The 13,397-nt window shown below is 38.2% G+C and overlaps 1 protein-coding gene across 2 annotated transcripts in view; it reads left to right on the top strand.

Annotated features, from left to right (window-relative positions):
• The window catches only part of LOC114462830 (copine-1-like), a 33,525-nt gene that overhangs the window by 13,439 nt on the left and 6,689 nt on the right, over positions 1–13,397 (top strand). Inside the window, exons 1-9 of one of the 2 annotated variants that reach the window (XM_028445875.1) lie at positions 7,197–7,291; positions 8,383–8,508; positions 8,593–8,772; positions 9,975–10,049; positions 10,151–10,222; positions 11,647–11,730; positions 12,864–12,953; positions 13,027–13,125; positions 13,206–13,292. In XM_028445875.1, coding sequence (XP_028301676.1) covers positions 8,383–8,508; positions 8,593–8,772; positions 9,975–10,049; positions 10,151–10,222; positions 11,647–11,730; positions 12,864–12,953; positions 13,027–13,125; positions 13,206–13,292 — 813 coding nt within the window. In that variant the 5' untranslated portion in view covers positions 7,197–7,291. Of the gene's footprint in view, positions 1–7,196; positions 7,292–8,382; positions 8,509–8,592; positions 8,773–9,974; positions 10,050–10,150; positions 10,223–11,646; positions 11,731–12,863; positions 12,954–13,026; positions 13,126–13,205; positions 13,293–13,397 lie in introns of those variants that run through there. The other variant, XM_028445876.1, reaches the window with a different exon arrangement.

The following is a 13,397-nucleotide window of genomic DNA, read 5'->3' on the forward strand; positions in this document are numbered from 1 at the left end:
CCCAGGTGGAGGAGTTCAAGTACCTCGGGGTCTTGTTCACGAGTGAGGGAAGGATGGAGCGAGAGATCGACAGGCGGATTGGTGCGGCGTCTGCAGTGATGCGGAGTCTGCACCAGTCCGTCATTGTAAAAAGGGAGCTGAGCCAAAAAGCGAAGCTCTCGATTTACAGGTCGGTCTACGTTCCAACCCTCACCTATGGTCATGAACTTTGGGTCATGACCGAAAGAACAAGATCACGGGTACAAGCGGCCGAAATGAGTTTCCTCCGTAGGGTGGCTGGGCTCTCCCTTAGAGATAGGGTGAGAAGCTCAGTCATTCGGGAGGGGCTCAAAGTAGAGTCACTGCTCCTCCGCATCGAGAAGAGCCAGATGAGGTGGCTCGGGCACCTAATTAGGATGCCCCCTGAACGCCTCCCTAGTGAGGCGTTCAGGGCACGTCCCTCCGGAAGGAGGCCCCGGGGAAGACCCAGGACACCCTGGAGAGACTATGTCTCTCGGCTGACCTGGGAACGTCTCGGGGTCCTCCCGGAAGAGCTGGAGGAAGTGGCCGGGGAGAGGGAAGTCTGGGCCTCCCTACTGAGGATGCTGCCCCCGCGACCCGGAAACGGTTAAGCGGGAGAAGATGGATGGATGGATGGATGGATAAAAAAAAAAAAAAATCGATTCAAAATCGACCCCTAAATTATTGCGAAAGACACACATAGAATGACCTAATATTAGCTATACATTTAGTGCTGTCAAAAGCTAATATTGAACCTCTCTAATAGATAAACTTCAAAACAGTGTACATCTTAAGATGTTCATTGTATCTTTTAATGATAACTAGAGCTGGCAGGTTGTTTTTTACACATATTATGGTAGATGAGTGGCAATGACCTAGACCAATCACCGAGCAGCTTTCTAAGGGTCAAAATATTTGGCAGTTCTAATCAGCAGCTGTTCTTTGAAAGGACGTGGTGTCGATTTTAATTGCAAATTGTTGAACAAAAAATCTTTATCTTTTTCAAAATCTTTCAGTTTCATCAAAATTATTCTACAAAATGTTCCCAAATTGAATAAAAATTGGTCACAAAGTCAATGAAATGTAATGATTTGATATTGTCTGTAAATTTCATTACTTTACACATTTATAGGGCAGAATAATGCTGATATTGGTCCGTATTTGGCCCTTGAACAAAAAAACATGTTTGACACCCCTGATCCAGAGCCACAATATCATACCATAAGTTAGAACTGCATGGTATAGGTTTTTGAAATGAAGGGGGGAGCGCAGACCTCCGATAAGTGCCAACTCTCCTCTTTTCCAGATGTTGGCAGTCATCTGGATCAGTGATCCTGATCATGGTACCATGATGATCCAGATCCCCTCCAAAGTTTAATGGAATCTTTTCCATGGCGTAAGGTCTGTGGTTGAAGTTTTGCCTAAATCCATTAAGTACTTGTGACGTAAGCCTGCTAACAGACAAATACCAGTCAATATTACTGTGATAAACTAGATCAGCAGCTCAACCATAGGGCTTTTAAATAAACAATTATTGAGAATCACATCAGAGTAACAAATAGTTTATTTCTCCCACTCCTTTGAAAGCACATTTTTTACTTGCTTGCTTTGGTGCTGATGAAATTGAGTCTTTGAGAGAAATGTTTGTTTTTTTTGCAGCTAGTCTTTGTTTGGTTTTGTCAAGTGAAAACATGTTGACGAACAATATGAGCTGAAAGACGATCTCAACATTTAGTTTAGGTTGGTTTGTCAAACCTAAGGCCCGGGGGTCAAATTAGGCCCTTTGGAACATCCAATTTGGCTCGCAGAAGAAAGTAAAAATGACAGCAAACATGAAACTCAGCAATATTTGCAGGACCTCACAGTTTTCCTGGTGCTTATATTGCATGAATGTTGTCATTTCAAATGTTAAACTGTTGAAAAAGAACTCAAAATTCTTACAAAAATCTTTTATTTTTCATAAATTTTCGTTTATTGAATAGATGGTCACAATTCTAGGAAATTTAAAGTGAAGACCCTGTTGGGACTGACATCTGTCACTTAAGGCTTGAATATAGTTGGTTTCTTACATATTTTGTATTTTATGTGTACGTACAAGTGCACACTATGGCATAATGTTTAAATTACTCATTTTCCTGCATAAAATATGTGGCCCACTTGAGATTGTATTGCTTCCTATTTGGCCCCTGAACACATTGGTGTTAAAGGCGTTCATTAATGACGTTGTGTAGGGATGTGAAACCTGTGCCTAAATGATGCTCTGTATGAACCAGGCAAGCTCACAGGTGAGTGTTGGAATTAAAATAAATATTTAAATCTGATGGTAACTGGTGCAGAACGGATCCACAGAGAATTGGAGTACCTCAGTGAGCATATTGCAGGCGAATCTAAAAATATATCTGCTGGCTTGTTCGTAACTGCTCTGTGATATTTTGTCGACTAGGTAGAAAATTGTAGAAAACATTCAGTGCCACATGCATAGGACAGTTAGGTTAAGCTAAGTTAAGACAGCAGGTCTTAATGCACAATTCTGATTTTGTTTTTGAGAAATCAGATTTTTGGGTGTGTGTTCGTTGATATTACACAATAAATGTGACAAATATGAACTGAAGTGACCGAAATGTGCAACAAATGTCCTGAGGCACTATGTGACCATACAGGCACGTATGTGTTTACAGAAGTAAATATGGTAGCGTAGTGCTGGGAAAGATATCGATATTCTTATTTTGGCAATTTAGAAAATGGCAATATCGCCTATATCGATATATAAATATTTTTATAGCTTATTTTCTATTAAAACGCTTGTTTTATTAGTCTCTACTTTTGCTACTTCTCAGAACAGCATGAAAAGCACAGTTGGATGGATTTCTGAGTGCGTCATAACCCAGACCTTCCCCTAAACAAGCCACACTACAGAACTCACTCACACGTGCTGTCCCTTAATGGTGAAAAAGCAAAAGTGGCACGTATTGTGCAGCTTTGTTAATAAATGTGCCTGTGTGGCATTTGTCATTGGCAAATTTAACCCAGGATAGTTTTTCTGATCAGACTTTATTTGAATTAAAAATTTCAAGATTTAAATCATATATTTCCATTTCGAGAAAAAATATCGAGATATGAATTTTGGTCCATATCGGCCAGTCCTATGGGGCGTGTTTGTTTCATCGTTACCATGTGTGTGTGTGTGTCTGGCACTGATAAAGTTTCTGATCAACAGAAGTCGGCACCATAACCACCAACTAATTTGAAGACATTTTTTTTCTCTGCTCCTCCCACTTTGATGCAGAATTGTGATGTATTTAGCATTTTAATGATGTAAAGGTCGGATAACTGCGGCAACAGTGGCATTGCAAAATATCATGTATCAGATTTAGGAGCACGTTAAAGTGGACCGGGTTGAATTTTTAAAAATGTAGATTTGTGCTTTTCAAACTGTCTTTAACAGGTCGTGTACATGTTGCATGGTGGATTTAGGCCTTAGTTATTTACCTCCAGGCTGAACGTAGTCTTAGGTTCTGCTAGTTCTTTTTTTAAAGGTGTCTGCATCTAACAGTTGAAGTGTGGCACTTTGGAAATGGATGATTAATAAATAAAGTGGAAGCTCTCGTCTTAGTAATAACATGTTTAATTTGTTTCATGTGATTGAAAACTGTGAGTGCTTCCATTTTGTGGCCCCAGGACAGAAGAAGGTAAACCAGTAAAGGTAGTGGGATGCTTTTGGCCAGGGATGGGCAACACTGTCACAGCAGGGGCCACAAAGATGTGATTGTATCTGGTCTGAAGGCCACATTATCAACATTTATGTTAGCATTTAGTTTAATGATTGATCTGAGCATTAATATCTTGTAATTTTGTATATTTTTCTGTATTAATGTTGTCTGTGCATTTGTGGGGTCACTGTCTGTATTTTTGTTGCTGTTTTCTGTATTTTACTGTCATTTTGTGTAATTTTGTTGACAGTTTGTGTGCCTTTGGAGCTATTCTGTAATGTGGTGGTGTTTTTTGTGTGTTTTTGTAGTGATTGTGTTTGTCTTTGTCATTTTGTGTACTTTGTGCACTTTGCTGTCGATTTGTTTGTTTTGGGAGTTATTTTGTGTATCATGTTGGGCTTTATAGTTTATATTCCTTCCAATTTTGTTTTGGGGGCCGCACAAAATTAGGCCGAGAGCCACACGCGGACCCCGGGCCGCCAGTTGCCCATGTCTGCTTTAGGCAGTGGTATGCTGTTACTATTCACGGACCACCTAAGTTCCATAGTCATAATCAAACCATTATTAGCCATCAGCCATTTCTAAAGTAACCCAGACTTTAGCTAATGACGTTATGGTGATACTTTAGACGAGTCCTTTAACGCATCACATGACCAGGCTTTATGAACCATTAGATTTAGGTGACCTTTACGACAGAGTCTAGAATCCACTAAATTAGGCAAGGAGAAAGAAAGTCAACATCTTTAAAAGGTTTAATAATGTTTTCTAGCACTCCTCTGACTTAAAATCATTGTGCTTTTATTTATGTTTTGTTGCTTTGGTCAGTTTTTTATTACGAGTAATTGGTAATGTCCATCTGTTAATGTGGATGTTTGTTCGCAGGATATCTCAAAAAGTTCTGGACAGATTTAAATTAAATTTGGTGAGCTGATAGCAAATGTCAAAAGGAAGAACCAGTTTGATTTTGGAGATGATCCGGAAAGTACCGTAGATACAGTAGCTAGAAGCACTATTTGAACAAGGATATTTCCGAAAGTTATGAATGGATTTAAATAAGATTTGGCGAGCTGATCTAAACTTGGCGGAGGTTTGCGCTCTGAGTGTTTTTGTTGTATTATTGTTTTTTCTAAGTGACAAACGAGATTTACCAAAGTGAAATATGAATGGCTTGCAGCAGAATAATCTTTGGACTTAGTTTACATCTGATACATTATAAAGGCTTATGTCCAGAGGTGAAAGTAATGGATTGTACTGATGTTACTGTACTTGAGTTGTTTTTATGGGTATGGATATTTCTAAACCACTCATTTTAATTGTAGTTACTGTAAGTATGTTTCAAAAGAAGTAAAATCATTTGTTACATTTCTACACCCAACTGTTACTGAGTAAATTATAATTTTTAGTTTTAAAAGTGACATAGTTTCACATTAACATTGTGAAACAAGTAAGTACTGTAAGAAGGTTTTTTTTAAATTTATTTATAAAGCGCTTTTCACAGATAAAAATCACAAAGTGCTGTACAGAACAGAGGATAAGTTAAAACAACAGGAGCAACATCATAAAAGGATAATAAGTTACAAAAAAAATAAATAAATCAATTTAACCAAAAGCTTTTCTAAAAAGCGAAGTCTTCAAGTGATTCTTAAAGGAGTCCACACAGTCAGGCTCATGGAGGGACTGGTGAAGGTCATTCCAGAGTCTGGGGGCCACAGCCTGGAACGCCAGGTCTCCTCGGGTTTTAAAATGAGTTTTTGGGATCTTTAGGAGACCCTGGCCTGAAGTGTGCGCCCTGAAGTGTAGGGGCACAACAAGTCAGTGATATACTGAGGGGCCTGACATGCAACGCACGGAAAGTCAGGACTAAAATTTTATACTGACCGGTAGCCAAAGAAGACTGGAAAGATACAAAAATATGAAATGATCAAATGCATCACATCATAACCAACTAAACCGATTAAACATAATGATTGGTGCCAAAACAGCATTGAATGGTGCTTATTTTCTCAGTTTTTAGATTTCATAAAGACATTTTTTGTACATTTTGACAAACCTTTTATTTTATACAGGTGTCTTTGTGGAAAATGAATTAAGTTCCAATTGTGCAAAATGTTTCTCTTTTTTAAGTTTATACATGAGATGTTTACTGTATGTAAGGGAACCATGACAAGATTTATTACCAAAAATAAACGTGGGTGGTGAAAGTAACTAGTAACTTTTACTTTGAGTGCTATTTAATTGAGCTACTTTTTACTTGTACTTGATTATTTTATGTATGATTAATTTGTACTTGCGTACAATTTCAATCTCGTAACAGTACTTCTACCTGAGTAGGATATATCAGTACTCTTTACACCTCTGTTTGTGTGTGCCTCTTGTGTCTGTCTCTATGCTATTTGTAAATAACAAACACATTTGATGGAAATGAAAAAACACAAGTCATGGCTGCAGTTTTAAGTCTTCTGAATTCTACTACTTTGTTGTCCTGTGTTGCCACTGAAATGATCTAAGGTGATTTAAACATTTGTGACCTTTGGTTTGCTGTTTCAATTCTGCTTTTTTTTAAATCAATTTTTGTTGTTTATTTTGCCTAAATACATCTGTATTGTTCTCTACTTGATGCTCTCAGCAGCTTCAAAGCTTCTACAAACATGTCAGGTTTGTTCAGCTGCTGCTGCCTCGGCTGTTGTTGTTGTTTTCTCCTGAACGTGCAGGAGATGTAGTTGCTCTGTACTGCTAGGGTTGGTAACGTTGCCCCGTTCCTTCTGTGCAGTTTGCATGTTCTCCCTGACATGTATGTTTAAACTCTGATTGGACGGATTGTGTAATTGCGTGATTTTTTTTTAAAATTTTTTAAAAATAGACTTTTAGACAAACCTGTAACCATATAACCAGGGCGTATGGCTACGGTCTTGAATTCGGCTCCATGAAGCTTAAGTGAGTTAATTTAGAAGATGGATGGAATAATGAATGAATACGTTTAACAAGGAAAAAGATCTACACACCTTTAACAGTGTGTAATTTCACTTTCCCAAATAGCAATGTCATAAAATAAAGGACAAAAACATTCACTAAGATTATGAAGTTTAAAGTTATTTCATTTAACTTTATTTTCAGAATCAGAATCAAAAAGGTTTTATTTCGCCAAGTACAGTTTTAAATAGCACAAGGAATTTAAATTTGCAGTTGGTGTGAAGAACAAAAGACAAAAACTAACCACAAGCAATAATAATAAAAACAATAAGAATAATAATAATAATAAGATAAATATAAAGGACCAGGGATAAATAAGTAATAAATATATACAACTGCTGCAGGCTCATTAACTTTATTTTTTATTTGGTGTAGCTTGAGTAATCTAGTCTTTAGCAACTTTTTCTTGTTTTATTACCTATTTCTAATGCTACTTTTATTTTGAAAGATCACGTTTTGTTACGTGACTCTTTCTTTAGCTGCGAGCAGGGCGTATGATTGACACAAATTTAGACCAATCAGATCAATGATGAGAAAAATCTTGTCCAATCGGAGCGTCGTATTTCTATCTGCCGCTCCCTGTTGCTGAAGGCTGAAATCTCACTTCAACGGTAGGATTTAGGATTTCGTTTTTAATACAATACAAACTTTGTATTTAGTAAGTGTTTCAATTAGCTGTTCTGTTGATTCTTTAAGTATCGTTTGGTGAAGTAGCAGTTGTTCACCAGGTGTTTATAACAAAGTTGTTTCGGCTTTTACGTGTGAGCTGAAGTCTTCCGCCTTGTTGTTTCATCCTGTTCGAACTAAAGATTAAACATAGCGGACTGAGGGTGATTCACACCGCTTTTATTGATTTACAACATATGTTTACGTATGCCTGTTTCAAATGTGCCGGTTTATGTGGTTTCACTGCTTTAGAAATCTCTGTTCAATCTCCGGCTTGTAAAGCTTTCAACTGGCGGTTCGGAGGCCCAGACGCGGCCCTCAGTCTAATTTTGTGTGGCCCTAAAAGTAAATGTAGAGAAATTACTCCAAAAACGAATACAAAATCACAGATAAATACACAAAATTACTCCCAGAACACACAAGACAACAATAACAGGGAAACATACACAACGACATAAGAAACAACCAAAAGACACCAAAAACACACACACAGAGAGAATAATATACTGTAAATAATACCAACAACGCACAAAAACACACAAAATGAAAGAAAAAACACTCAAAATAATGATAGAAATGTTCTTGATTAGAAAATGAACTGACAATACAAGAATTAGGATCTCTTCAGGATGTCTAAATACTGTTTTATTCCACTTCTTTACAAAATAAGATTCTTTAAAATGTGTGTTATCACTCATTCATTCCATCACTATGATTGATAGATGTTTTTTCATGAAATTCTCAGCAAATTGTTGTCTTAGGTCAAAGGGGGGACTCAGATTCAGAAGTAAGAGAAAAGGGGTGCTTGAGCCCAAAAGAGTTTGAGAACCACTGGTTTAAGCCGTGCTATATTATTTATTATTGTATTTGTGTTATTGCAATGTTTTGCGTTAAAAGATTAATAAGGTTGTTTTTCTTCTGTTCATTTGTGCTTTTATTTGTTCTGACTGTTTTGCTTTACAAACATTTTTCTGTTCATAAAGTTATTTTAAAACGTGTTTTTAACATAGTGTTTTTGTTTCTTTTCCTTCTCCAGATGGCCGACTGTGTCTCAAAGGTGGAGCTGACCATCTCCTGCACCAACCTGCTGAAAAAAGACGTTGGGTCACAGTCGGATCCTCTGTGCGTTCTGCTGCAGAAGTCTGGAGACAAATGGAGCGAGGTATTATTATTATTGAATGGGTCAATGCGCTTATGTGCTAGTTAAACTGCTATTCATTTTAAATCCTTGTTTTCTGTGCGTCAGCTGGGTCGCACAGAGCAGATTAACAACACCGCCAGTCCATCCTTCAGCCAACGCCTCAGGGTGGATTATCACTTTGAGACGGTTCAGAATCTAAAGCTGGGCGTCTACGACATTGACAACTCCACCTCAAAGCTTAAAGACGATGATTACCTGGGAGGGGTGGAGCTAACACTGGGACAGGTACACAGCAAACATCATTCACTTTAGTGCAAATATTGATCAAAATGATTCATTTAGTGTCAAACTCATGACCCGGGTGCCAAATCCGGCCCTTTGGAGCATCCAATTCGGCCCGCAGGAGGAGTAAGTTAAAATTACAGAGAAGACATGAATCATGGTGTAAAAGAGACTCAACACTCCTGGTGCTAAAATCACACGATTGCAGTCATTTTTAATGTTAAATTGTTGAAAAACTCAAAACATATTTCCCTTAATTAAATAGAAATTGGTCACAGAATCTAGGAAATTTCAAGTAAAGGTCTTGTTGGGACTGATATCTGTCACTCTTTTCCTGGATAAATTGTCCGTTACTTAACATATTTTGTATTTTATGTATACGTAGAAGTTCAAAACTAGGGCACAAAAATTTGGAAATTCCTAATTTTCCCACACAAAATCTTTGGCCCACTTGAGATCAAACTGCTTCGTATTTTACCCATGAACTAAAATGTGTTAGACACCCCTGGAGTATGGGAACATCCAGAACTTCTAAAACATCAGAGAAGATGCTGAAGCTATCCTGGAACCCAAGACACTCTGACAAATATAATTTCATGAAAATAATGTAAATACATAATGTTCTAGGCAAGGCAAATGTATTTGTATAACACATTTCATACACGAGGCAATTCAATGTGCTTTACATGCTCAAAAAGTGCAACAGAAAACTTTCAACAAAAATCAATACAAACATAAACAAACAAATTTAAAATCAGCAGTAAAAACATTTAATCAACAATAATATGATTAAAAATATCCCTCATAGTCATACACAGTAGAGAAAAAGAAGAGCCTTTAACTTGCAGTTAAAAATGTTCCCATGTGATGTGTGAACTGTTCGTTCCACTTCTTTGCAGCATAACAACTAAAAAGGTTCTACGTAATTATAGCTTGGAGCTTGGGATGTTTTAGGCAATTCAATGTGCTTTACATGATAAAAAAAAATTGTAGCTGAAAATATTTAACAGTTTAAAAATTCAAAAACATTAAAAACAGGAATAAAAACATTTCAAATGTTGAGTAATTGAAACTCCTTTTTTCTTTTATCAGTTGCCAAGTATTAACTCTCAAACTATACACTGTGAATATTATAGGGTTGATGCTGCCCTCTGCTGGACAAACTGTACACTACCACTGTGTGCTTTCTCCTCTGTTTGTTTCAGATCGTTTCCAGTAAAACCATCACCAGACCCCTTCAGCTGAAGAAAGACAAGCCTGCAGGGAAAGGTTCCATCACTGTATGTACAACTTTGGACTTTTTACAATACATTTTTCTGTTGATTTTGCATCTTTTCATACTTCCAACATGAACGTCTGTTGTGTTTGTGTGTGTTTACAGATCACAGCAGAAGAGATTAACGACAACAGAGCCATTGTGTTGGAGATGGAGGCCAGAAATCTTGACAAGAAGGTAAATCTGCTCTTGAATTTTATTATCTCTGTCTCCACCTTCTTACATCTCTGTGAGCTTCTGACTTCAAAATAAACGTTTCTGCTGCATTATACCTACCGAAGGGTAAAACATTTAGACAAATGAAATGGTTTAGACCAGAGGGGTATTCCAGAAAGGAGGTTCAACAAACTCTGAGTCTATCCATAAACTGTGTTTCTAATTTCATTACAGCTGGTATGAAGTGGGTCAATCAACTCTGAGTATGTAAACCTTGGGTTACGTACATGCACGGGTGCGATAAAAAGCCATCATAAATGGAGCAAAGATAACACGAACTACCATGGCAACCACCCAGTGTTTGTGGAATATGAGCCTGTTCTAAAGGTGCGTTCACACAGAACGCCACTTCAATGACTATAGTCGCTTAAATCGTTCACTTCATCACTCCAGTGATATGACGATAGGGGAATGATATGAATAAAATGTGTCTGAGGAGCCGGGACTACAGCAGAGGGCTGATCACTGTTTTTACAGCACTTTTCATAGACAGCTCCACTTTACTTAAGGTTTAAATGCTCAGCTTACAGAGTTACTAAAGGATGAGTTCATGCAGAATATACTTAGAATTTAAAAGGTGTATTTCACTTTCATTTGGCTCCAGTAAGTTGAGGAAGTGTATAGCCCTTCCGCTGCAGAGGCTATAAAGACAGCGACGGCTGCTTGATGTTGCGTCACTTATATTGATTTTTAATGTAATGTAGTCGTCTGGACGTTCAAAATAGACGTGATTAAAAAAATTACTCAATCTAGATTCGAACCTCCAAAACGCGCTTCCTTAACCCGCTGGGCCAACGTAACTTTCAAGCTATGTATCCAACTCTACGCTTCATAACTATACATCCAGCTGTATTACATAAGAAATAATGTAAATGTGGAGCCTTAAATGTGTATTCATTTAAATCCATCTCCCGCTTTACATTTGCCACAGGTTTATTTCCAGTGAACTACAGACGTCAATAGGCGTTTTAATTCAGAGCAACAATATTGAGAATTTCCTTAAATGTTCTTCATCCCCAATGTTGTAAAGAAAATTACTGTTTACAAAAAAACTTAAAGCAACACACATTAGTAATGATATGAGCATGTGTGTGGTGTGTGTGATGTTACTAATGTGTGTCAGAGAGTGTTACGGTACAAATCCTGTGGGTTTCTATCTGTAGAAACCCAGGATTTCTTGGACAAAACCAGCCAGTGAGCGGGTTCAGTTCACCGCGAATGTTACCATGGTGACATACTCAGAGAAGAACCTACCTCGCTTTCAGGAATGGGATGCTCAGAGTTTCCCTCGTTTGAGCCCGAACATACTCAAAGTTTGAAAATAACCCGCTTTCAGGAATACCCCTCAGCTCTGGTAACATTTGAGGTCATGCTTTTTTTTTCAGGATACATTCGGGAAGTCTGATCCATTCCTGGAGTTTTTTAAACAATCAGCAGATGGAAAGTGGCTCCTGGTCTACAGGACAGAGGTACCAGCAAACACCAGCACACGTTTACTTGTCTGTTCTGGAGAATTCAACGTTATTATCCCTGTGATGACTTCCAAGTGTTTCTGTGAATTGCTGATGTAAATCATTACTCTGTGGCCTTAATTCTGTCAAGTCTCGTGTGAAACACTCAACGTATTTTAGACACCGTTTACTCAAGAACGTTTTCTAGAGAAAATTCAAGAGTTTTGTTTTGCGTTTTGGTGCTTGAAAAGGGAACTTTCTAAAAACGAGATACAGAGTGGACATTTCTGAAAGTGCTTCCCTCTCCGTCTCTGTGTTAACTGGGAACCAACATTTTCTGTCACTTGCATGTGCATTGTGCATGTGCCTCACTCTTTGGAGTTTAACTTAACTTCTCCAACAAAGTGTTGATTTACTTCTTCATAACTTGGATCAGTGAAGACGTATTTCATGCCTGCACCAGATTCTGACAACACTCACAGTGCTACACTCCTACTTAGAGCTTTAAATATTTGCCTGAACCCGGGGTCAGGCTTAATTTCTCTCTTCTTAACACAGATTCTGGTTAGACTAGGTTCAGACTCTGCGCGTTGAATAAATGGTCAGGTGATGTGTTTGGATTAACGCAAGAAAAAATGCACAAATATTTGCTGTGGAGGTTAGTGGAGGCTGTTCTCTGGTACATGAATATATGTTAAAAAAAATGCTTAAACCACTTTTTCCTGTGTTAATGCTCATATTGGTCATTTTTCCAAATGCTAACAAATGTTGATACTATGGCCCTCAGATTCACATTTTTGTGGGCCCCACTCATAGAAGTTGCCCACCTCTGGTGTAGGGTCACATGAAGCTGCTTGTCATGTTTATAGTTGTATGTTGAACAAGTGGCTCATAAATAAAGCTGAGTTATTAAAGAATTTCACCTCGGATCATTCTACATGTGTGCATGGAGCACAGATGTGAAATAGTGTTGGCAGCAATGGGCTCAGCCTTGAAGAAAGATCGGCTTTATTCTGGTTCAGGACGTATTCTGTTGTGTGAATGCAGAACTTTTTGAAAACCAAAACAAGAGTCTTAGCATGACAAACAGTCTCCAGTAGTGGATGTGGTAGAAAGCACAGGATGGATGGTGATGGTTGTTTTGTTTGCAGGTGGTGATGAACAATCTGAATCCCAGCTGGAAGAAGTTCAACGTTCCTCTGCAGACATTCTGCAACTGTGACCTTGAAAAACCACTGAAGGTTCCACCAATCAAACCTTAGCTCCTCATAATCCTCTCCAGTCGTGACTTCATCTCTTCTCCTCGTGTTGCAGGTGAGCTGCTCTGATTACGACAGTGACGGAACTCATGACCTGATCGGTACTTTCACCACTAAAGTCTCTGAGCTGCAGAAAGCAGCACATGGAGCACCGGTGAGTTTACTTCTACTAGAATGTGGGTTTTATTCGACTTGTGAGCAGTGAGAATAAAACTAAAGCATGTCCTCCCTCAGGTGGAGTTTGACTGCATCAACCCCGACAAACAGAAGAAAAAGAAAAGCTACAAAAACTCTGGAGTTGTGTCTGTGAAAAGCTGCAAGGTAGAGATTAGAATACAGCTGATGTCCATTGTTTACACGTTATTATGCGTGTGTAAAATGATCAGATATTGTATTTTTGTGAAGCTTCACTTGTGTTTGTATGCA

Source organism: Gouania willdenowi, chromosome 5 (assembly GCF_900634775.1).
Source record: "Gouania willdenowi chromosome 5, fGouWil2.1, whole genome shotgun sequence".
Lineage (NCBI taxonomy): Eukaryota > Metazoa > Chordata > Actinopteri > Blenniiformes > Gobiesocidae > Gouania > Gouania willdenowi.